The 26,294-nt window shown below is 34.5% G+C and overlaps 1 protein-coding gene across 11 annotated transcripts in view; it reads left to right on the top strand.

Moving 5' to 3' along the window:
• Nucleotides 1–26,294, top strand: part of RALGAPA1 (Ral GTPase activating protein catalytic subunit alpha 1) — a 240,264-nt gene that overhangs the window by 123,858 nt on the left and 90,112 nt on the right. For all 11 annotated transcript variants that reach the window (XM_026019058.2, XM_026019059.2, XM_072761425.1 and 8 more), the window contains 7 exons: nucleotides 2,617–2,742; nucleotides 5,579–5,637; nucleotides 9,176–9,284; nucleotides 10,749–10,859; nucleotides 15,085–15,153; nucleotides 23,351–23,485; nucleotides 23,903–24,086. In XM_026019058.2, coding sequence (XP_025874843.1) covers nucleotides 2,617–2,742; nucleotides 5,579–5,637; nucleotides 9,176–9,284; nucleotides 10,749–10,859; nucleotides 15,085–15,153; nucleotides 23,351–23,485; nucleotides 23,903–24,086 — 793 coding nt within the window. The remainder of the gene's footprint in view (nucleotides 1–2,616; nucleotides 2,743–5,578; nucleotides 5,638–9,175; nucleotides 9,285–10,748; nucleotides 10,860–15,084; nucleotides 15,154–23,350; nucleotides 23,486–23,902; nucleotides 24,087–26,294) is intronic.

Here is a 26,294-nt window from a genome sequence, read left to right as displayed (position 1 = left end):
AGGTGCTTGTTAGAAATTCAGAGTCTCAGGGCAGCCTGGGTGGCTCAGCGGTTTAGTGCTGCCTTCGGCCCAGGGCATGATTCTGGAGACCCGGAATTGACGGGCTCCCTGCATGGAGTCTGCTTCTCTCTCTGCCTGTGTCTCTGCCTCTCTCTCTGTGTGTGTGTCTCTCATGAATAAATAAAAAAATAAAATCTTCAAAAAAAAAAAAAAAAGGAAATTCAGAGTCTCAGACCTCATTCCATACCTATTGAAACAGAATGCATGTTTCAACTATATTCCAGATAATTGGTATGGACATTGAAGATTGAGAATCACTGCCTTAGACTACCTTTGGAAGGTCTTGAATGGGAGGGATCAGGTGATAATGCTATATTAGAGAAACAGTTAAATTTTTTAAAGTAAAGAGATGTTTGAATCTGTGCTTTGACAATATTAAAATAAGTGTATTAATCTAGGGAAACAGTTACATTTTATAAAGTAGAGAGATGTTTGAATCTGTGCTTTGACAATATTAAAATAAGTGTATTAATCTAGGAGTAAATTAAATGGAAGGCAAATAAAGATGGTAAGTTACAAGGCTATTTTTGTATTCGTGTACACAGACTATCAGTCTTTTGGGTACTATCATAAATTGGTAGAACTCAGAGGAGACTGATACATGAATTACTGTAATTTTTCATCAACTTACTGTGAAAATAATTACTATTCTGTAGGCCAGTTATTCTAGGTGACTGATCAGCACATTTCCTGTACTTTTTCAAGATTCTGCAGGAGAATTATTAAGCCCTGATGTCCTTGGGCATCCATTTTTTTTTTTAAGATTTTATTTATTTATTCATGATAGACATGGAGAGATAAAGAGAGAGAGAGGCAGAGAGAGAAGCAGGCTCCATGCCAGGAACCCGATGTGGGACTTGATCCCGGGACTCCAGGACCATGCCCTGGGCCAAAGGCAGGCGCCAAACCGCTGAGCCACCCAGGGATCCCCCGGGCATCCATTTTTTGTGACTAAATATACCTCCTATGCATCTAGAAGGATACTAGTTCTGTAACATCCTTGCAATAATTTTAAGAATAATCATTTCTGTGGTTTATATGAGGAACACTTGTTGAGAAAGACTGCATGGAAGAACAAATTATTCCAGAAATCAAACATGACACCTCATCTCTCTCCTATAAGGTTAAAGTTAATCTTTTCTCTGGATTATGTTGGAGATACACAATTCAAATCTTCCTCTTTGGATTCCATTTTAGATCCCACACACATCCATCTTCCTTTTGTTAACCAGTAGCCTCCTTTCTCCCCCTGCCAGACAGATCACAAAATAATTTATTAGATTTGCCTTTCCTTATTATAATCACTTTACAGTTATGCTCCCATTATATCCACATAGTTCTTAGTTACCTTTTCCAACTTTAAAGAAAAACCCTTAGCTAATCTCTTTCATTAAATACTGGGTGGGTTTTTTTTTTTTCATCAGTTTCATTTTTATAGCTAGTTTTACTTACTTTCTTTATTTAAAGATTTTATTCTTCTAAATAATCTCAGTACCCATTGTGGAGCTTGGATTTACAACTCTGAGATCAAGAGTCACATGCTCTACGGACTTAGCCAGTCAGGCACCCCTGTCGCTTATTTTAAAGTGGGATAGTGTCTACAAGCTTACCGTCTCCCTTTATAGTGTTGTCTTTTATCTGCAGATCTAGATTACTTTTTAAATATGGAAACGAGTGGTTTTGTTGATAATCATAATAAAGTACTACTCCACATTTAGAAATGTAAGGAAATTTTTTTGGAGACAAATTCTTGTTTTATGTGAATAGGAGTATTATATTTCTAGCAGATTTGTTTTAGCATTTTTGTTAGAGATCATTAAACATAAAAATGAATATTATAGGTATTTTGGTAAATAGTGTATTAGTAGGGAGGTGTTGGTGTTTGGTGGACATGCAAGAAGGTAGAAGAAGGAAAATACTCAGAGCTGATACTTCAGAAATGGCTTAATACAGCTGAGAAAGAAAGATGAAAAGTTACCTTCATCTGTAGGCCAAGCATAAAGTCTGACTGTTTTTAGTAAGTAGTAGAGGCAATGCTTTTCTCATGTGCAAAATACCATAAACATCATCTAGACTAGTGCCTATTTCTTGAAGATACAGTTAATGTTTTTATCCTTAATTACTTTTTTATCCTTAGGTAGTAACAAATACAATCTAGTGACATAGAGTCATCTAGTCATAAGTACAATATGTTGTGGTGTGTGAGTTGTCTTTAAAATAAAAGTATTTATATTTATTCTCAAAATTAGGGTAATTTAATGCTGTTAGCTAAGCTATATTCCTATTTACAATCCCGTTAACTGTGGCTAATTTCTGCTTATTTGCTGCTTTTAAGGAGAGCTCTGCTCTTTGTTCATTATACTTATTGAGAATAGCAGTAGTTTATGTGGAAAGTAGAAGTGAAAACCTGATACTTTAGGTTTCCTCTTTCCTTTTTAATTTTGTCTTTTGTTCTCACTTCTCTTTGTAATATGGTTAGGTAATAAAGTAACTTTTCTGGCAGTTTAAATGACATAATCAAATACATTTTAAAGACTTAAAAAATCTGATACATAGGCACCACGAGTGGAAGCCCAAGTTCTTCTGGGATCTTTGGTTTGCTTTCCTAACTTATATTGTGAACTGCCTGCTCTCCATCCCAACATTCCTGATATTGCTGTGTCTCAGTTTACAGACGTTAAGGTAAGAAATCAGATGCTAATTTTTAGTGTTTAAATGGCCTTTTAGTAACCGTGTATGTTCCATAAAACTTGTATTCTTTTCCTTTAGAAATTCACATAATTGTGAAAGAACGTTAACCAGTCGTACACCTCAGACATAAGACTAAAATGTCCAGTAGGAGCATAGTCTTTTTTGTGTTTATAACTTCTTTGGAAACATTTTCTCATTATTGAATTCATTCATGTGTCAGTATCTTAGGATTTTTTCATTCACTCACAGAACATTTATTGAAACATCTTATGAGGCAGATACTATGCTACTTCTAAGGCTTCTAAGACTGAGATGAAACTGAACCTACAAAAAATTTGTCTCTCTTTCCTAATTTCCCAATGTGATATATCAACCAATGTAATGGAATATTCCATTTTGCTGTAGGAAACTGTGAAATTGCGGTGAGGATGCTGTGTACCTGAATCATTATAACACCTCAAAAGTCATGCTGATAATTTTTTTTAGACTTTTGCCTTCTCTGAAAGAAATTTTTTCAATCCAGTTTTCTGGATTTCTGCATGTACCTTTCATACCAGCTATATTTCTCTTTACATTTGTAATTACTTGTTTAGTGTATGATTTATACTTCAGACAAATAAACACCACAAGGTCTTATTTACTGCTATATCCTCAGAGCTTAACATGCTGCTTTGGCATCTGGTACTCTAGAAACGTTTGTTAAACAAGTGAATTTCACTGACACATAAAATTGTATAGGTCAATGCAAATTTGCAATGAGAGTTAATAAAAACTATACAAATTGAGTTTTGGTCTTCACAGATGTAATATCTTTGGGTTCTTCTATTTTCAGAAGATCCTGAAGGTCAGGGATAGGTAATAGTTTTAATTTGTTTGGGCAGTTTTGAATTTATTAGGGATTAGCCCTGTTTATTACTTACGATCTGCATTTCAGAGTAGCCTTATTATCTTCTGGCCTTTGTATAGGTATTAATGGCTGAAATGATTTAAAAAATCAAAAAACTTTGGTAAAGGGGTATCTCCAAAATAAAAGGTAATTCTAATAATCAAGAAAGCAAAAAGCCTAAGAAAATGATGATTCTCTGTCAGGTAACTGAAGATTTAAGGGGAAATTACATGTCATAGTGGTCATATTTAATTTTCACATTTTCACTGAAACCAGTTCCCTGTGTACTCTAAACTGCAGCCACATAGCCACATGGACCGTACCATGCTGTTTTTCGATTTTGGGCTTTTGAAAATGCATTTCTTTCTGCCTAAAACATCCATTACATAGAGGTGTTTTCCTCTTTTTGTCTCTTAATTACCAAACACAAAAAATTTTAGTCTTTGACCTTGATCATTTGTCAAAATCCTGTTTACCTAAGACCCCTTTGTGAAGTCTCTATGACTTTCTGAAGTTTTATTTATTCACGTAGAACCTTGTATACGTCATCTTATTTTGTAATTGTTTACAAGTTTGCCTCCTTCCCTGGAATGTAAACTTCTTGAGGATAGGTACTGTATCTTAATCTGTTTCTTTCCAGCATTTAAGACAGGATCTCCTACATAGAAAGCTCTTGGGCTTAAACAATACCTGATTAATTGTCAGCCACTGGGCTAGATACTAGGTTTACAAAGATGTGTAGAAGGTTACTTCTTCTAAGGAGCTTACAATCTGTGTAGCTGATAAGTGCTTTTTGGATAAATGAATGAATGAGTGAATGAATGATTTTTAAAGAAAGGAACAAATAGATTCTTAATTATCAAACCTACTGGCATTCTTGTTTTCCTCTCCTTAATTAGCCACTAGAGTATCTGTCTCATGTTGGTATTACAGACCATCCTAAATCTTTTCAACTTTGACTTACATTACACAGATCTAGCTTGATTTACTTCTTGCTTCTCAACATATTCTAGGACTCCCAAATACACTAGTGTTCTTTATCTGCCTAATAAACACAAACTTAAGATCCTCTCTTTAGACAATTACTTTCTGTTTATTCTCCCTTTTGAATATTTTATTCATTTACATAATTTTAACTATTATTTAGCACTTATCCTCAAACTTACACATTATAATTTTTTACAAATTATTCAAAAAAGGTTTGCTTTTCAATGAATATTTCTCAGAGTTTTGAAAAGATGCTCATACTTTTGAGCAATTAAATCTGTTTTAATTATCTTATAGTGAGCTTTTTATTAATCTTTTAATCAGGAAAAATTCCTTTTTTTGAATATATATATATTTGGTTATAAATTTCAGAAATTATTTATTTTTGTCTATTTGTGCTTTTATAAAGTACTACCAAAAGAAAATACTACCAACTAGGTAGCTTATAAATGACAGAAATTTATTTCTCACAGTTCTGGAGGCTGATAAGTCCAAGATCAAGGCTCCAATAGAGTTGAATTCTGGTGAGGACCCTCTCACTGATGCATAGCTGGCATCTTCTCGCTGTGTCTTCACAGAGTGGAGGGAGCTAAGGAATTCTGTGGTAGTCTCTTTTATAAGAGCATTAATCTCATTCATAATGTCTCCATCCTCATGACCTAGGCACCAGCTACTACCATCCATTATATCTGGGGGTTCAATTTTAGTATAAGAATTTGAGGGGAATACAAATATTCATACCATGTTATTATTTATCTAGCTAATTTTATGGGTAATATTAGACTCTGTTATTAAAGTCTGCAGCTTGAGAACAAAGATTGTTTTATTTCCCCATTGTATCCCTAGCACCTGGGGCAGCGCATGAGCCCATAGTGGCTATTTATAAATATTTGTTGAATGAATGAATGAATGAATGAAATCTTAATCATTACTGGTTTTTACCCTTTATTTTAGGAACTTATAATCAAAACTGTATTAAGCTCAGCAAGAGATGAGCCTTCTGGTCCTGCACGGTAGGTCAGATGTTCTTTTTTTTTTTTTTAAGATTTTATTTGAGAGTGAGTGAGTGAGTGAGAGTGCTTGTGTGCACATGCACACAAGGTGGAGGGATAGAGGGAGAGGGAGAAGCAGGCTCCCCGCTGAGCAGGAAGCTGATGGCAGGGCTCAATCCCAGGACCCTGGGATCATGACCTGAGCCAAAGGCAGACGCTTAACCAACTGAGCAACACAGGCACCTGGGTAGGTCAGATGTTTTAAGATTTGACATGACTATTATCTTTTTGGAATCTTATTGTAGAAGTTGATTGAATTATTTGGCAGTCCCCATCGTTTCAGATGTACAAAAGCTGTTCTGAATTATAAATTTAAATTATTAAGATGATTAAATATTTTTTCATGATTTTATAAACCTTCCTTCATTAAAAAAATAAAATCCTGTTTACCTTTTTAAGTATTTTTATTTCCTATATCTAAAATAATTTTGGAGGGAGGTGCCTGGGTGGCTCAGTCTGACTCTTGAGTTCAGCTCAGGTCATGATCTCAAGGTCATGGTATCAAGCCCCACATCAGCCCTGTGCTGGGCATGGAGCCTGCTTAAGATTCTTTCTCTTCATCTCCCTCTGCCCTTGCCCCCCACTGCTCACTCACATGCAGTCTCTTTCTCTCTTTAAACAAATAAAAATTTTAAAACTAATAAAATTATTTCTTTTAATTTTAAGTATATTTTGCTTTCCTTTCAGGTTATATTTGTCACTATCTGTTTTGCAATACCTTGACATGTAGTCAATGAATTTTTGTTCAATTGAATTAAAAGAAAAGATTTCTTTTGTAGAAAAAAATACTTGTAGGAGGATTTATAAATATTTTATCAGGATATTTTTTAAAAGTACAATATAAATAATAAGATTTTAGAATGTTTTCCCTTCTAAATGCCTTGTTAAGAAGTGAAAACTGTCATTTTCTATTTAAAATTTTCCAGAAAGGCTGAGATTTAAATCAACAGGTTGCCAATAGCACACCATGTTCCTTTTTTTCCTGAAAATATCATTAATTTATATTTTATATTTCTTGAAGCTAATTCTAATAATATGTCATTAGCCTCAACAGTAGTCTATGTTACTACTTTTTTGACCTACATGTCTAGAAAGCTTCCTTTTTTCCTAACACCTGCACATTTTTTTAATTCAAGTTTCATAAAATACAGATTATGGCTTTGACCATTTTGATTCTAATTGTAATTTAAACTTTTTAACAGCAACTAGAATTAATGTAAAATGAGCAGTTTGCTTAAATGAAATAGCTCCAGCCTTTTAATTCACTTGGCATATTTTTCTCAGTAGCCAAGTTAACTAAAAACAAATCTGTTTGAGTAAATCTTTCTTTTACATTAGTTTTAATACTAGGCAGCTATTCCAGAAAACATTGTCTTTTCCATTATTCCCATATTTATATTTCTGGTAGCCTTAACTCCAAATTTGATGATTTTCAATATTATTTCTTTAACATTTTCTGTGTTAATGATTAATAATGATAATCTTTTAAGTTCACAAGGATTTTCCTATCATTGTTCCCTTTAATCCTCATAACAGTTCAGAAATTATTGGAATCATTTTTATTCTTCCAGCTTTGCTAGCAAAAAAACTGATGGCTTAGAAAACTAACATTTGTTATATACCAAGCATTGTTCTGAACACTTTATTACCTCATTTAATCTTTGCAGCAGCTCTAGAATATAGGTATAATTTTTGTCTTCCTTTTTATAGATGGGAGCCCAGAGAATTTAAATAATCTGCCCTATCATCCAGAAATAGCAGAACCATGATTAAAACCCTGGCAGTTTGTCTTCAGAGCCTTATTAGATGCATAAATAATAAGTGGCAGAACCAGATTTGAACCTAGAGCTTCAGAATCTAGATCTTCTGCCTTTTTTTTTTTAAACACTATGTTGCCTCTGAAATGAAAGAACACTGAAGCCTAAAACATATAGCTGCCTGTAAGTAGACTTGGAAATCATTAACACAATAGCTTGCTTGAAAATGTAAGAAAATCCCAAAGTTGAACAGAAGCATTTTCTAAACTTGTTTTCCTTTCAGGAATGTAAGGTCTTAGAAGCTTATCCCCCAAAATTAGACCAGGAGAAGAGAGTTGAGTCGTTCTAGGAATAATCTAGAATATTTTGCTATCTTGAGGAATGTAGGAAACACGCACAAATTGATCTTACCCCTCTATTATAAAAACGTGTTAATAAGCATTCTACTCCCAGTCTGTGCTGGTTAGTTACGTCCATGGAGAGCTTTGCTTCACTTCAGAGTTCATACTTACTTTAGGATTATAGCTCTTTCCACTGCCAAACCTGAAACCTGATTATTTAGATCTGTAATATTAATGGGTAGGTAACAGTAGGGAAGACATAAAGTAGTAGAATTAGCCTAGAAGACCGGTAGTTTTGCTAGTAAATAATTTATTAGCATGAACACTGTGATAAACTGAAAGATGAGACTTACAAACTTCTGGTCCACTATGTTCAGGATGAAAGATACTTCTGCATTCAATTATTCTGGAATTGAACATTCTACAGAATTTAAGAATGTCGGTAAAACAGAACAAAACAAAACAAAACAAAAACAATGTTGGTATCAGGACATGCCAAAGTATACCAGGATACTACAAGGAGTTGACTTGTTTAGGAGTTGAGGGAAACCAGTATGTGCTTCATTAGAAGCTAATACTTGAACACACTGATAAAATTTTTAATGATTCTGATCATCAAATAATACCTTTCAAGCAAAAACTCGGTTGAAACAAGGAAATGAAGTTTCATAAGACATTAGGGAATAGAAGAAATTCTACCGGTTCTATTTCTGTTGGAAATTGTGTATAAAGTATATGAATTTTATTTGTATTGCCAATTTGTTTTACAAAGAATTTGTAATCAGCTTTGTTAAATTTAAGAGTTATTAAAATAATATTTAGGGGCACCTGGGTGACTCAGTCACTTAAGTGTCCAGCTATTAATTTTGGTCAGGTCATGATGGAGTCAGGCTCTGTGCTGTACACGGAGCCTGCTTAAAATTTTCTCTGCTTCCCTCCCCACCCCTCACCTTCTCTCAAAGGAAGAAAGATGGAGGGAGGGAGGGAGGAAGGAAGGAAGAAAATGATATGACATCCCATCAGCTTCATGTTTTTGCTAAAGTTCATTCTGTGCTGTCAAAATCATTCTCTTTCCTTTTTTGAAAGTTACAATTTTTGTTTGGGAAGCTTTACGGCAATATCAGTTTGTTAATATGGGTTTGTTACAAAGGTCCTGTGTGTTATCCCCACCTTAGTAGTAAATTATAACTGAAAATTAATCTTTGAGTTTGGGGTCATGTGCTTTCCTCCTTCTTTCACTTGCTTAAGAAGAAATAATGTGCAGAGTAAGAAATTGATTCACTTAAACAGTGCTTGTTCATTCTAGATTGGTTGTCGGTATTTTGGTTGTCGTGGTGGTTTCATTTTGTTTAAAGGCTCATCTATTTCTGTTTATATCATTGTTGGTTGCCTTTTTTGCAGATGTGTAGCACTGTGCAGTTTAGGTATTTGGATTTGTGAAGAACTGGTCCATGAGTCTCATCATCCTCAAATCAAGGAAGCTCTGAATGTAATTTGTGTCTCCTTAAAGGTAAAAAAATGTATTTAGTGGAATATATTATTAGTGGAATATATTAATAAAGAATGCAGGACTATTTTTCTCCAAATGTTAATTATATCTTTTGTCATTACATTATTTCTTTGATGCTGACTTTTTCCTTCAGAGTTGTTCTACTCTTGAATTTAGGATATTTTAGTATCTCTAAGATATAAGGTTATCAACCTATTTTATCTCAACTTTTGGTGTCATTTAACAACATATATAGGGTTGTTTTTTTCCTAATCAGTATTTTTGTAACCTACTTTTCATTCCTTAATACTTCCTGAATTCTTGAGCTATTCAGTATTTTGGCTTTATTATTCAAGTTAAGTGCTGTCTTTGTAACCAGAGTAAAACTTGTTAAAAAATAATAACCTGATTTTTTGGACAGTCTGAATGAGTAATTTTTTTGCTTGTGAAAGTATGCATATTAGTTTTGTTTTAAAACTTGTTTTAAAGTATCTATATAGAATTCTAAACATAAAAGGTACAAATATTAAAAAAAAAAAGGTACAAATATTGCTTACTTGACAAGTATTTCTGAATATGTACTATGTTTGAGGTGCTTTGCTAGTCACATTGAGGTATACCAGTATGAAAAATAATTGTAAATACTAGACTCAAGAGATTAATAATATGATGGCTAAAAAGGATTAAATTAAATAAGAGTAATAATAAAACAAAGCTAAGAGAACCAAATGAGTGATGCATATAAAATGTTGATTGAGGTCAGAGGAAGCCGTGATTACTTTGATGTAGGTAATGGAGAAGACTTGGAAAGTGGAGACATTTGGTCAGGGCTTGAAGAGTTGGGGAGATTTGGTCATAGAGAGCTAAGCGTAACAAGTTTGAGTTTATGCCATAACAAGTTTGAGTTTATGCCACTGGAGAGTCATCCAAGAGCTTTAAGCATAGACAACGTCAGCATCAGAGCAGTTCTTTAGAAGATTAATTTGAAAGTGTTGTTTGTAGCAGATTGGAATGGGGAAACGATTGATAAGGAAATGAGCATTTTGCAGGCTGTTGCAGAAATCCAAGTAAGAGAAAATGGAATAAAACGTTAATTGAAGCAAACATTCAAAATTAAAAATAAACTTAATTGGGATCCCTGGGTGGCGCAGCGGTTTAGCGCCTGCCTTTGGCCCAGGGCGCAATCCTAGAGACCCGGGATCGAATCCCACGTCGGACTCCCAGTGCATAGAGCCTGCTTTTCCCCCTGCCTGTGTCTCTGCCCCTCTCTCTCTCTCTCTGTGTGACTATCATAAATAAATAAAATTTTTAAAAAAAAACTTAATTGTGTTTTTGGAATGTGTTGTCAATTTTTATTTTACAGCTGTGTATTATTATTTTAATATTTTAATAAACAAATATACAATGACAAAAATGTATAAAATTTAAAGGTTTTCAGCAGCTAATGCATTAATGAATATTTTAAAATTGTTTTTACTGTTACAGTTTACTAATAAAACAGTAGCCCATGTGGCTTGTAACATGCTTCACATGCTGGTTCATTATGTACCTAGACTTCAGATTTATCAGCCTGACTCTCCCTTGAAGATTATTCAAGTGAGTATTTCTCATTTATTGTGGCCCTGTTAAGGATCTTTAGATTTGGATACCTTGAAATATAAAATTATTTAATGGTTTTCTTTAAATTTTGCATGGCTAAGTTATGGCAACCCAGGCAGCTTTTTTGAGATATCAAAGTTCATGATAATCTCCTTGTATTTTATGTTAGGAGACTGTGATCTTGGTTTTTTAAATGCTGCCTGCAAATTTATAATTGCCATTGTCTTTATTAATATATATTCTTTATTCAACCTCTCTTAGGTGAGAAAATATACATCCCTACAGTTACCAGAATCAGGATATTATTTTGATTCATCCCCTTTACTTTTCAGTTAATCATAGATGGAGTTTGCGTTTTAAATTTTTTTTTTCATTTTAATTCTGTGTCTCCTATACAACACCTGACCTCTTTCATTATTTCTTTCTTGTGATACTGTGGTAGCTTTCTGGTTGATCTCTTGGCTTCTGAGGTCTTCTCCTTCAAATCATCCTTCACATTCATATGACTTATGTCAAAACCCAACAGTATTGCTGAGTGGTTTTCCTTTGCTTATAAAATAAGATCCATGTTGTTTATCTGGGAATTTGAAGCCTCCGGATGAGGACTCAGCCCATCTTTTCAAAATCATGTAGAGATTCCTTTGAAATATCCTGTTGTCCAGGTACCTGAGTCAGTTTACTATCTTCTGAACATACCTTCACTCGACCTCATAGAGTTGCTTTGAAGACTAAATGAGAAAATATACTTTAGAGTGCTTAGAACTTTTTGCCATAAAAATTACAGGACATGAATTTTAATAAATGTTGGCTGATAGCTATTATAATTATTATGTAGGATGTAAGTGTGAATGTACAGATTAAAGTATTAAAACTTTTGAAAATTTCTGAAATTTTAAATTTAAAAATTTTGAAAATTTTACCCTTTAAGATTGATTGTTTGAAAATTAAGATCGTTCTTTAAGCAGATTTTTTTTTCATTTAGGAAAGCCTGAAAATCCTTTCCCTTATTTTCTTTATCAGTTTATATATTAATACTCATCTAATTACTTCTTAAGTATGCAGATTTTTGTAGATTACTTCATTATACTTTATAGTGGTCAGTGGCTACAGATGAAAAGTTATTACATTATTCAACTTCTAGTTGAATGAAGAAATGAAATCCCAAAATTGTAGAGCATTTCACTAATGGTTTACCTGTTTGCATAGTTAGGAAAGGAAGCCCAGTTCTACGACCAATATTAAGCAGATGCATCTAATATACTAAATTCTTTTTTTTTTTAAAGATTTTATTTATTCATTCATGAGAGACACAGAGAGAGGCAGAGACACAGGCAGAGGGAGAAGCAGGCCCTATGCAGGGAGCCTGATGCAGGACTCGATCCCGGAACCCCATGATCACTCCCTAAGCCAAAGGCAGATGTTCAACCGCCAAGCCACCCAGGCATCCCTAATATACTAGATTCTGTTAGTGAATAAAGCCTTTTAATATGTAAAGTATATTCAGAGGAATTTTTCTACTTGATGGAATAACTTACAGAAATATAATAGCATACAATAAAAATATAATAAATTTACCTATGTATTTTTAGCATGCACATAAAAAATTTAATGAGATCAGGAAATTTCCAGAGTAACACTGTGTGCCTTTTTTGCCATCTTTTAATAATTTTTTATTATTTCATATTTTTGTATCAAATTTATTCATGTACTATTCAATGTATAATATATGTTAATTTTAAAAACCACATAATAAAAATTAAAAAAAAACATATATTTACCCACAAATACGTACACAGATACATGTCTGGAAAGATGAGAGTAAATTTCTTTTTCTTTTTCTTTTCTTCTTTTTTTTTTTTTTTTTTTTTTTTTTTTTTAAGTAAACTATGCCCAACACCAGGCTTGAACTCACAACCTCAAGGTCAAGAGTCACATGCTGTACCAACTGAGCCAGCCAGGCACCCTGAGAGTCAATTTCCTTATTTTCCCCCCAACTTAAATGAGAAATAGTTGACAAACATGATTGTTTATATTTAAAGTATACAACGTGATGATTTGATAATTGTGGAATGATTACCAAGGTCTAGATAATTAACACATCCATTACCTCACATAGTTAACTGTTGTTTGTTTTTTTATGGTGAGAATGGTCTACTCTTAGCAACTTCCAGATATTCAGCATATGATTAACTATAGTCACCATGCTGTACATTAGATCTTACTATTTTTATAACTGAAAATTTATACCTTTTGACCTGCATCTCCCTGTTTCCCTCCTTTCCTCTGAGCCCCTGGTCATCACTATTCTATTCTCTTTCTATGAAATCAGGTTCTTTAAGATTCCACATATAAGTGATACCATACAATATTTGCCTTTCTGTCTGCTTATTTCACTTACAGTAATGCCCTCCAGGTTGTCATAAATGGCAGGATTTCCTTTCTTACAGCCGAATAATAATATTCCATTGTGTGTGTGTGTATATATACACACACATATACATATTTTTTGTATTCATTTATCCAAAGATTTATATTGTTACCATATCTTTGCTATTGTGAATAATGTGGCAGTGAACATGAGTGTACAAGTATCTCTTTGAGATACTGATTTCATTTCCTTCATAACTGGGTTGCTGAATCATATGATAGTTCTTTTCTGGGGGAGCTGGGGGGGAAGGGGGAAAATAGAGTGGGTGGGAATCATATGGTAGTTCTATTTTTAATATTTTGAGGAACCTCCATATTGTTTTCTGTAAAGGCTGTACCAGTTCACGTTCCCACCAACATTGTGTATCAGTTTTCTTTTCTCCACCCCCTTGCCAACATCTGTTATCTCTTGTCTTTTTGAAAATAGGCATTCTAACAGATGGAAGGTGATATCTCATCATGGTTTTGATTTGCATTTTCCTCATAATTAGTGATATGGAACACCTTTTCATATATCTATTAACAATTTGAATGTCTTCTTTGGAAAAATGTTTATTCAAGTTCTTTGCCCATTTTTAAATTGGATTATTTGCTTTTTTGCTATTGAGTTGTAGGAGTTCTTCATTTAGTTTATGTATTAACCCCTAATGCAGATATATGGTTTGTAAATATTTTCTCCCATTCCATTAACTGCCTTTTCAAGTCCTTTTTTTTTTCTTTTTCTTTTCCTTTGCTTCCTTTGCTGTGCAGGTGCTCTTGATATGGTCCCACTTATTTATTTTAGCTTTTGGTGTCTTATCCAAAAAATCAATGCCGAGAGCAATATCAAGAGTATTTTCCCTCTGTTTTCTTTTAGGAGCTGTATGGTTTCAGGTCTTAAATTTAAGTCTTTGATCCATTTCAAGTTAATTTTTGTCAGTGGTATAAAATAGGGGTCCAGTTTCATTCTTTTGCATTGGATATCCAGTTTTCTTAACACCACTTATTGAAGATACTGTACTTAATCTTTCTTAATTTCTTTTTCTTACATTTCATTGTTAGTGTATAGAAATGCAATTGATTTTTAACCCTGAAACCTTACTGAATTCACTAGTTCTGACACTTTTTTGGTGAAATGTGTAGGGTTTCCTAAGTATAGGTTGATGTCACCTGCAGACAAATATCTTACTAATTCCTTTCAGATTTGGATGCCTTTTCATTCTTTTTCTTCTCTAATTGCTATGATAGGACTAAAGTACTATGCTGAATAGAAATGGCAATTGTGAGCATCCTTGACTTGCTCCTGACCTTAGAAGAAAAGCTTTTAACTTTTCACCATTGAGAATCATGTTAGCTGTTGGTTTGTCATATATGGCCTTTATTATGTTGAAGTACATTCCTTCTATAACTAATTTGTTGAGCAGAGTAGATTTCTTGAGTGATAGAATTGCAGATGATTTTTATAAACCTTTTGCTTATCTATATCCTCTCATTTTTCTGTGAACACATATTATATATGTTTATGTATATTGATTCCTGAATTGAATTTGTAAGAAATCTATAGTTGATAGAGTTTATATGATTTTGGTTCCATACACATGAGGATTATAAATTATTGAAAAGCTTACATATTAAAAGTTACTTTGCAAAAAAAATAAATAAATAAAAAGTCTTTGCAATAACATTGATAATGTCTTTAGAATTAGAAAATGTATTTAGGATAAACTTCCATCAAATAGATTTTATGTCACTTTACCATTAACATTTAATGGATGTATCATTAACATATTTTGAACTTTTTTTTCTTTGCTGACAGATTCTAATAGCCACCATCACCCATCTTTTGCCAAGTACAGAAGCTTCATCTTATGAAATGGATAAGAGGGTAATTAAAATTTTGTTTGATATTTAATATATGTTTAGTAAGGTATTTATATTTTAAATTTGCAAAGCTAGATATTTACATGGCAAACATTAATTCATCTTGTGCTTAAAATTCACTTTACATTATTTAAGTGTAACCAAATTATATTTTAGTTCAGACTTCAAGTTAGTCATGGTCATTTGATAAAGTCTTTGAATCTCTTAGATGTGAGGAACCTCGGAGGATATTTTATTCATTTATAATTATTTCACTTTATCTTGCCAAATTATGGTCTTGATTATGCCTGAAAATAAGTAATTCTGAGAAATTCATCAACTCGGAAGGCAACCATACATCTTTATATAGCTGTTACTGGTAGAAAATAACGAAATTTCCATTAAGGAGAGTATGTATAATAGAGATGGCATGTAGAGGAAAATCTACCCTCTGGCCACAAAAAGTTCTACAGGATTGCAATCACCTTAGTAAACTCATTCTGAGATTCCTTTAATTATTTCAGGTACTGTATTTGTAAGTCTAAAGTTTCTATTTGGTTTCTTTTCATAGTTTTCCATATCTTTCCTGAAATCTGCATTTCTATATCAGTTATATCTATTAGATTTTTAACAGTTTATCATAATTATTTTAAATTCCTTGTTGGCTAAATTCAATATTGGTGTTATTGCTAGGTCTGTTTCTATTGAAATCTTTTCTTCTTGATTGTGGATTCCATTTTTCTGTTCATATGTTTGTTTCTTAAAATATATTAGGCATAGTACATAACATCTTATAGAGATTCTAGTAGATCTGTGCTGCCTGGGATACTAACTACTACCCACATGTGACTTTAAATTTAAATAAAATTAAATTAAAAGTTTATATTAAAAATTTAATTCCTTATTTGTGCTAACCATATTTCAAGTGCTCAGTAGCCACATGGACAAATATATACCATTTCCATCATTGCACAAACCTCTATTAATCAAGGCTGCTCTAGATTCTGTTCCTCTGAAAATATTCTGTTCCTTTCCATTTTTACATCCTAATCTTGCATTTTATTATCCGGATCTCAGTGTCATCATCTCTTAATCATACAGTGTTGAAATCTCAAAAGAGCAAAGTTGTTGGAGAAAGATGAATTTCAGTTTTCATTGTGTTTTGTGTGAGGAATAATGCCAACAAAACCATGAGCAAAACAACTCTGTATTCCTAAAGTAGTAAGTTTGAAGCTCGAAATAAAATTACTGGTATCATCAACACATGAGTAGTATTAAACTCTGGGAATATATGTAATCACTTGAGAAGTTATAGAGTAAGAAGAGTTATTAACAAAATAGAACACTTTGAAGAAAAACAGAGCAGGGGGTCACCAAAATAGAGACATAGGAGGCTCCTGAATTTTCTTCCTCCCGTGGATGTGCCAAGGATACAGCTACACATGGAGCAGTTCTCTCTGAGAGAAATCCAGCAACTAGTTGAATGATCCTATGCATCAGGAAATACGCACATCAATACATAGGAAACATTGAGGCACACTCTTGAGATAAACCCATTGACACAATCAGGAGAGAACTCCCAACTGCCAGGGTCTTTCGGAGGCTGCTAGCACCCCAGCTTTTAAGCTTTTTAAGCCTATCCCCAGGGATAGGCTTGTAAATCACCTGGCTCTGAAAGCCAACGGGGCTTGTATTCACAAGGCCCACAGAACTATAGGAAACAAAGGAGCACTTGTTAACAGGAGTGTGAGCACCTGCCATCGCTATTCCCCCAGTGTTCAGCACAGAGGGGACAGGCATTCTTTCTCTATGAAAGAGTTGACTGCATACTTTCCCAGCTGCTGCCTGAGAGTCCAGCTTCTAATCAGCCTTCATCCAGGTGCTGACTGGAGTCCTTCTGGAAGCTCTTAAGAACCAGTGGGCACTTCCCCTTGTATTCTCCCTCTGACTGGCTCCAGCAATAAAATCAGGTCTCTACCTTCCCCCTAGAAAGAGTTTGTCAACACTAAGTGAGTGGCTCCCAAATGACCTACTTCTGGGCGTGGACAGAACTTCGCATTCATGTATTCTCTGGAAACACACAAAACAGGGGTGGTTCTGTTTGCACCAGCACTCCCAGCGACTGTTTCCTCTGGCTTAGCACAGAATGAGTAAGCAAAAATAGCTCTCAATTTCTCTGTTAGGGGCTAGACTGCATACAGCTAATGTCCCAACTTTTCCAGCTGCTCCTGAAAGTCAGACTACCGATTAGCCTGCATCAGGAAGCTGAAGGAGTAGGCAGTTAGTAGTCCTTCAGGAGCCTGATTAGGTATATTGGCATTTCCCACTCTTTTAGGACACAGTTTGGATAGTCACAGAAGTTTGATGAGCAGCTAAGAGCTTGAGCCAGGCTGCTAGTTTACCTTTTCCAATTAATAAGTATCTTTTAGGAAGATACTTTGAGATTATATAAATAACCTGTTATTCCTTAAACCTTTTATTAAATAGTTTTGCCAGCCATTTATAACTCTTATCAGAATTAGATGTTAGGATAGTTTCCTAATTCTGTCATTACTTTTATATTAATGTCATTAGTTAGTTTTCTTTTTAATTCTTTTTTTTTTTTTAATTTTTATTTATTTATGATAGTCACAGAGAGAGAGAGAGAGAGGCAGAGACACAGGCAGAGGGAGAAGCAGGCTCCATGCACTGGGAGCCCGACGTGGGATTCGATCCCGGGTCTCCAGGATCGCGCCCTGGGCCAAAGGCAGGCGCTAAACCGCTGCGCCACCCAGGGATCCCATTAGTTAGTTTTCTATGATAAGGAAGAGCTTTCTCTTGTTCCCTATCCATCTTACCAGTGTGGGATCATAATTCTTATTTTATGCAATGGATTGTAATCCTTAGTTTTTTACTATCATTATTTATTTCAGAGCTCAAAATGTCCCAGACTTAGCCAGTGGGAATGCCCTTTAAAATGGCTTCTTTATCCTTTTGTCATATCTTCCTCATTATTCTTTCAGCATATCCTTAATTTCTGTCACCACAGAATTTTTCAGACTCATTTTGTATTTTTCCTGCCTCAGTACTGAAATTAGCCATTTCCCCAAGGAACTCTGGTTCTGTTGAGTGGGAATAGTGTTCTCAAATAAAGATCTGGGAGCTAAGTGTTTACATTGTCATTGGGTTGTGTGTGTGTGTGGTTTTTTCCCTTAGGCCCTCTCACTAGATAAAGCTAAAAAATAGATAATATGTACACACAGGTAAATAAATAGTATGTGTTTATGTATATATGTATACATAAGTATATGTATTTCTTTGTGTGTATTAAAATACCATGAGTTTACCTTGACACTTCTGGTTCTAATCCAACACAAGGGTCAGTCTGTCCTCTCCCTTTACATATTTGTAACCACCTGCCCCAATAATGAGAACCTAAACTCCTTTATCCACATTTATTCACAGTATATTTACTTCTTTGTGCAGTTTTAGAAGAATAAAAGGAGTTTCAGAATATACTTATGCCTGTATATAGTTACCAAAAGAGTATATAGTTCAAAAGCTGTGTTTAAAAGTTACTTGAGTTACTTTTCCCTCCCCTTAGCCTCACTTTAGTATGATTATAGAATTCATTTGAATATAGTTCAGGTTATTTTTTCAGTTTGTATTCTATTTTAGTGTTTTCTCCCCATCCCTGTTGGTTTTGTTTTTTAGTTTATGTTTTATCCATTCTTTCTGCACAATGAACAGATACGATATTTTTTCCCCTCCTTGTTTGTTAAGAGATACATATTCTAGATATTCTTTGGTATTTAGATTTTTTTACTTGCAGGGTATCCTGGAAATTCACAATACATCAATTCATGAAGATGTTCTGTGTTCTTTTTTACAGCTGTATAGTATCATTACTACAGTGTGTGAATGTACTGTCATTTATTCAACTCACTCTCCTATGTATGGATATACAGGGTTTTGGTTTTTTTTTTTCTTTTTCCAGTATTTTGCAATTGTAAAGAATGCTGCAGTGATTGTAGCAATCCAGTCACACCTGCACATTCCACTTCTAATTCTAGTTCTCTTGCTATTTCTATCAGTTTTGCAGTTACTTCCTTAATTGAAATCTTCCAGCTCCTCAAAGTCACCCATGAGGTTTGGAATCACTTCTTCTAAACTCCTGTTAATGTTGACATTTTCACCTTTCCCATGAATCATGAATGTTCTTTATGACATCTAGAGTGGTGAATCCTTTCCAGAAGCTTTTCAGTTCACTTTACCCAGATTCTAAAGACAAATCACTATCTATGGGAGCTGTAGCTTTATGAAATGTATTTAAATACGACTTGAAATAAAAATTTCTCCTTAATCCTAATGAGCTACAGAATGGATGTGTTAGCAGGCATAAAAACAACATTAATCTCATTGTGCATCTCCATCAGAGCTCTTGGACTTAAAATATTCAGTAAACTATGTTGTAAATAGATGTGTTATCATCCAGGCTTTGTTGTTCCATTGTGGAACACAGGCAGAAGAGATTTAGCATAATTCTTAAGGGCCCTAGGATTTTTGGAATAGTAAATAAATGCTGGTTTCAACTCAAAGTTACTAGCTGCCTTAGCCCCTACCAAAAGAAGCAGCTTTGAAGCCAGGCATTGACTTCTCTCTAGCTACAAAAATCCTAGGTGGCATCTTTTACAAATACAAAGCTGTTTTGTCTACAGTGAAAATCTGTTGTTTAGTGTAGCTAACCCTTTGGATAACTCGCCACACCCTCTGTATCAGCATCTGCTGCTTCATCTTCTACTTTCATGTTACATAGATGGTTCCTTTCCTTAAACCACACGAATCAATTTCTTCTAACTTCAAACTGCTCTTTTGTAGTTTCCTTACCTCTCTCAACCTTCACAGAATTTAAGAGAATTAGGGCCTTGCTCTGGTCTAGACTTTGACTTAAGCAGCTGGTTTGATCTTCCATCCAGACCATAAAACTTTCTCTATATCAGCTGTGCAGCTGTTTTGCTTTCTTAACATTCATGTGTTTCCTGGAGTAGTACTTTTACTTCCTTCAAAACTTTTCTTTTGTATTCACAACTTAGCCATTTGGCAAAGAAACCTAGTTTTCAGCCTGTTTGGCTGAAAACTGTTTGGTTTTTAGTTTTCAGCCTGTTTGGACTTCCGACATGCCTTTCTCATTAAATTTCTAGCTTTTTATTAAAGTGAGAGGGCAGCCCCAGTGGCTTAGCAGTTTAGCACTGCCTTCAGCCTGGGGCGTGATCCTGGAGACCTGGGATCGAGTCCCACGTCGGGCTCCCTGCGTGGAGCCTGCTTCTCCCTCTGCCGTGTGTCTCTGCCTCTCTCTCTCTCTCTCTTTTTCTCTCTCTCTGTGTCTCATGAATAAATAAATAAATAAATAAATAAATAAATAAATAAATAAATAAAGTGAGAGTCAGTGACTCTTCCTTTCACTTGAACACTTAGAGGCCATTGTAGGATTATTAATTGGCCTAATTTCAGTAGTGTGGTGTCTCAGGGAATGAAGAGGCATGAGGAGAGGAAAGACAGATGGGGGAATAGTGGAGCAGTCAAAACACATATGTTTACTGATTAAGTTTGCTGTCTTATATATGGACATTGTTTGTGGTACCCCCAAACAATTGCAGTAATAACATCAAAGATCACAGATCACCATAACATATAATAATAATGAAAAAGTTAGAAATATTGTGAGAATTACCAAAATGTGACATAGAGACAGAAAGTGAACAAATGCTGTCAGAAAATGGTGCTCCATAGACTTGCTCAACACTGGATTGCTACAAACCTTCAATTTATCAGAAATGCAGTACCTGTAAAGCAAAGCACAACAAAATGATATAGACTCTTTAGATTCACATTTACTTTCCTTAAGCTATTTTCTTTTTAATGTTACCTTGCTTTGTGTATTATTTTTGGGAAGTCTGTTGTCAGTTTTATTCTTTTGCCCTTATAAATTATTTCATCTTTTTTCCAGGAGGCCCTAAGGATGTTTTGTCTTTATATTTGAAGTCTTACTTTTAAAGCTTTATCAGAAAATGTGTTAGAGTTGATTATTGCAGGTCAGTTTGTCCTGGCTTCTGGTGAATCTTTTTTTTTTTTTTTTTTTTTTAAGATTTTATTTATTTATTTGACAGAGGGAGAGAGAACAAGTGGGAAGAGCAGCAGGCAGAGGGAGAGGGAGAAGCAGGCTCCCTGCTGATCAGGGACTTGATCCCAGGACCCTGAGATCATGACTTGAGCTGAAGGCATATCTTAACCAACTAAGCCACCCAGGTGCCCCCTGTGGACCTTTTTTAATGTGTATATTTCAGAGATTCCAATTCTATATAAATTGTATATTCTTTTTCTGTCTTCTATTTCAGCCATATTCTCCCTGACACTTTTTGTCGTTTTAAAATTTCATTTTTAAATTGTTATCCACTGTTGTTCTCTACCTGTATTATATTTTGTGGTTTTTTCAAATATATTCTTCATTAGGCATTTATATTTAGGCTTCATTTCTAAATTTTGTCCTTTTGCTTCTTGTACTGACTTGATATAATTCTTCATTTCTTGGTTTATTCTTAGTTTTTAATTTCTGATTTAAGATGGATTTTCTTTGTCCCTATATCTAAATGCTGATAAATGTTTGATAATATCTAATTTAGGTTAGAATATTGTGTTATAGTGTTCTTCTGCTTCATAATTGAGTTTTTTGGGTGGGGGTTTCAGCAGCCGAATTGCTTAGATTCTCTTTTTTTTTTTTTTGTTTTCTTTTCATAATAGTTTTATTTCTGTGGACGAAGTTGGGGAGGGTGAGGGTGGTTTACAAGATTCCTACTTCAAGAGCTCCCCCTTCTGGTGTTTCAACAAAGTATAGTGTCTTTATTGTCTTTTTAAGGAGAGGAATTGTAAGACCATAAATTTATTGGATGATGTTTTTTAAGGAAGAGAGAGATTGCAGGTCCATCAGTTTTTAAAATTTAAGTCTTGCAGGATCCTAAATTTCTCTTTTTACTACATGTTTTCCAGAGGTCGTTTCCTCATATCTTCTTAACATTCTTTTTCCCCAAAGCATTACCTTCCCTATGTGTACTTTTAAGTCCTTTTTTTCCTACTCAGTATCTGTCTTCCAGTACATTTTTTTCAGTATTCTCACACTTAGGATGACTTTTTCCTTCTTGCTTGGTTTTTAGGTTTGTACCTTGTACTTTTCTGTCTTTTACAATTTTTCTCAAACTGCCCTTGCTCTTCATGAAAGTTTATAATAGGAGAATGGGGAAAAGCTTGCTGGGATTTGCTGCATACTTTATACTTACAGATAATTTAAAGTTTAGATGTTCTGTTTTCTGTGTTAATACTGAGGATGTTGGTTTTGTGATGTTTTATTGGTTCTTTTTGTTCCTTAAAAGGAATGTAGAAGGTGACTGTAATATACATGAACTTAATCTTGCATTTGTGTTCCATTCCTTAAAGAGTTTTAAATAGTTGACTGATATCTGTTCTCATTTAAGCTCAGTATTTTTATAGTAATTTAAAGTAATTCTGGCAGTCCTATTTTTATTATGTTTAAAGTTTCATTGTGTTGGCTCTAAAATATAAAGAAGAAACCCACAATAATACTCATATACAATATTTTAGAGTCACCTAGATCTAAGTAAATATTCATGGTAGAATTAGGGTTGATAGTTCCTGAAATAAATTTTGGAAGAAAAAAATAAGTTGATGAATTTCTGTTAAAAGTATTAAGGTCAGGATGCCTGAGTGGCTCAGCGGTTGAACATCTGCCTTTGGCGCAGGGCGGGATCCTGGGGTCTAAGATGGAGTTCCGCATCAGGCTTCCTACCTGGAGCCTGCTTCTTCCTCTCTCTGTGTCTCTGCCTCTCTCTCTCTCTCTCTCTCTCTCTCTCTCTCTCTCTCTCTCTCTCTCTCTGTCTCTCATAAATAAATACATAAAATCTTTTTTAAAAAGGTATTAAGGGGATCCCTGGGTGGCGCAGCGGTTTGGCGCCTGCCTTTGGCCCGGGGCGCGATCCTGGAGACCCGGGATCGAATCCCGCGTCGGGCTCCCGGTGCATGGAGCCTGCTTCTCCCTCTGCCTGTGTCTCTGTCTCTCTCTCTATCTCTCTGTGACTATCATAAATAAAATAAAATAAAAAATAAAAATTAAAAAGGTATTAAGGTCTTATTTTATGAGTTTACAATAATAATCTTTTTTGTTGTTGTTTCAGTTGGTAGTATCCTTACTTCTGTGCCTTCTGGACTGGATCATGGCCTTACCTTTAAAGACACTGCTCCAACCAGTCCATGCTACAGGAGCAGAAAATGATAAAATAGAAAAATCTGTCCTCAATTGCATTTATAAGGTAAATTTGTTTGCTTTATTTATTTTTTTTTTAAATTTGTTTGCTTTAACCAACACTTTTAAAACTGAAAAAAATAGCATTTCTTAGTATTACATTTTTAGTTTTTTAGAGCCAGGTATTTTCTAAGAATGTAGATTTATCTTACAGTGTCTAAGGCTAATTAAAATTTCCTCCTACAAAGTACAGTTGTTTCACTGCAGATTTTTGAAAGGAGTCAAATCTTTGTTGAATGCGAGAATGATTAGTTAAATTTTATTCATTCTTCTTTTTAAGAAGTATTAAGTTTTACCTTGATTGAAGAACTAAGTTTTAAAATACTTAAAAATTTTGTCAAGCTCTTATATTCCAGTTGGCATTTTTCTCTTTTTGTTTATCTTCACTGAAAAGGAAAACTATATTTTTCCCTCATACTTTCAGGTGTTACATGGGTGTGTTTATGGAGCTCAGTGTTTTAGCAATCCAAGGTATTTTCCAATGAGCCTCTCCGATTTGGCATCTGTAGATTATGATCCTTTTATGCATTTGGAAAGTCTGAAAGAGCCTGAACCTCTGCACTCTCCAGATTCAGAACGATCCTCTAAACTTCAGCCAGTGACAGAAGGTAAAAAAAAATTCCCAAAGGACCATATTATTTCTTGGGTTCTCTGAAAATATGATTTGAGGGTGTAGGTAGAAATAATGGAGATGAATATGTCTTACTTTGTAGCTCTTTACCTCACCATGTGTATTATAGCAAAGTTCATTTTTAGTTTAGGAAATAACTTCAGAAACACAGTTACTAAGATTACATGTGATGACATTCCCTTTATACTTCTAGTTAAGGTATTCTGATAAGTTCTTTTTGGTATTTTATTTTATACATCATAGAATTTATATAATAGAATAACAGATTTAGCTTTGGAGACTAACAGATAGGGTACTGACTATTATTTACTAGCTGAGTGGCTCTTTCAGTTTCCTTATTTGTAAAATGGGGATAATAATATCCATTCCCTTATGGTTGTTTTGAGTACTCAATAAGATAATATGTGTAAAACCCTTTGCACATTTCTTGGTGGGCAGTGAACTCAGTAACATTTTTTTAAGCCACATTGTGTCTACATTCATAAAGTTTACTTTCTGATATAAGGAAAAGATGTAAATAACCTCTAAATATGAGTATAAAAGTAAATGTACATTTAAGATAGAAGTAGCCTAGAGGAACCCAGCAATCATTGAAGGGTTTTAAGGAGGTTATATACATGATAAAATTAGTAGTAAGAGCGTTTTGGCAACAGTATTTTCTAGGAGTCAGAGGATTATGGCCCATGGCCACCCCTTGTTCCTGTAAGTAAAGTTCTTTTTGCATCCATGCTGTTCATTTACATATCATGATGGCTGCCTTTGTGCAATATCAGCAGTGTTTGTTGTACAGTTGCAAAGGAGATCATGTGGTCCATAAAACTGAAAATTTTTGCTATCTGGCTCCTTTTATGCATTCTGTAGAAAGAGTTTGCTGATCTCTGTTATGTTAGATTGGTTTTAGGGAAGTTAACTCGGGAACAGAGAGACTAATTGTGAGGCTGTTGCAAGGTCTTTGTTAGGAATATATATTTGTGTGTTTGTGCACATGCATACGCACACCTGTGTGTGTGTTCTGAGAAAAGTTGGAAAGGAAGGAAAACTGGAAGAGTAATTTCTCTGAAATAAGACAGGAAAAAGATAATTTAAAAGATGGGGTAATGATTTTAAATGATAGGTCCAATACAGAAAGTCTGAAAAATATGTCCACTTTAATTTCAGCAAAGATGTAGGAGGGAAAAATGGATGGCTGTGGGTTGTAGAGTAAGGAAGAGTTAAAGAGCCATTTGTCAAAAGTACTCTTTAAAGAAGTTTGTTTAAAAAAAGAGAGAAAAGCAGTAAGACAGTGGTGAGCTAGTGGATGATTCAGGGGTAAGGGAGTTCTAAGGATGAATAAAGTTGAACAAAATTATAAGTTGAGAAGGAAGATGGGAAGGGGATCATTTAGTAGGGTGAAGTTCCTGAACAGTAGCTAGAAAGTATTGGTGCTGATATTAGCCCTTATTCTGACCCAGAAAGAAGCAAATGGAAGTAAATTAAGGGGATTGGCAGAAGTCACTGAGAGTCCAACGGAAAATGGAAACAACAAAGTTTTGGTTGCACCAGTCAGCATTAAGTAAGGTGGATGTGGCAGAAAAACACAGGAGCTATGGCTTTCAGAATATTGGTATATGGTTTAGCCATGGAATCTGGGCTTGGTGAGGATTGAACTGATCCTTGGGAATGGCTAATAAGTTAGAAGAAAATGGAGTGATCCAGTGAATCAGAAAGTAGATGTTGGCAATAAGAAGCTAAAGCAGTGATTCTCAGCTTTGGTTGCACATTAAATTACTGCTGTGCTACTCCTATCCATAGAGATTTTGATTTCTTCATTTGGGAGAGCTAGGATTTTTTAAAGCTTTATAGGTGATTAATATGCAGCCGAGGTTGACAGTCATGGAGAGTGTCACTATGTTAAGACGATGGGTTTTTATTTATTTGTTTGTTTATTTATTTATTTATTTAAATTCAATTTGCCCACATATAGTATAACACCCAGTGTTCATCTCATCAAGTGCCCTCCTCAGTGCCCGTCACCTAGTCACCCCATCCCCCCCACCTTCCTCCCCTTCCGCAACCCTTTAAGACAATGGCTTTTAAAATGAGTTTTTAAGCAGTAGAACCCCTTCAAATAAATTTCACAAGGAAACCCAATTTGTAAAACTTTCAAAAGTAGAGCTGCAACAGAGTAGAGGCCTGGGATCCTACT

Source organism: Vulpes vulpes, chromosome 6 (assembly GCF_048418805.1).
Source record: "Vulpes vulpes isolate BD-2025 chromosome 6, VulVul3, whole genome shotgun sequence".
Lineage (NCBI taxonomy): Eukaryota > Metazoa > Chordata > Mammalia > Carnivora > Canidae > Vulpes > Vulpes vulpes.
This window is presented reverse-complemented; position numbering and strand designations above follow the sequence as displayed.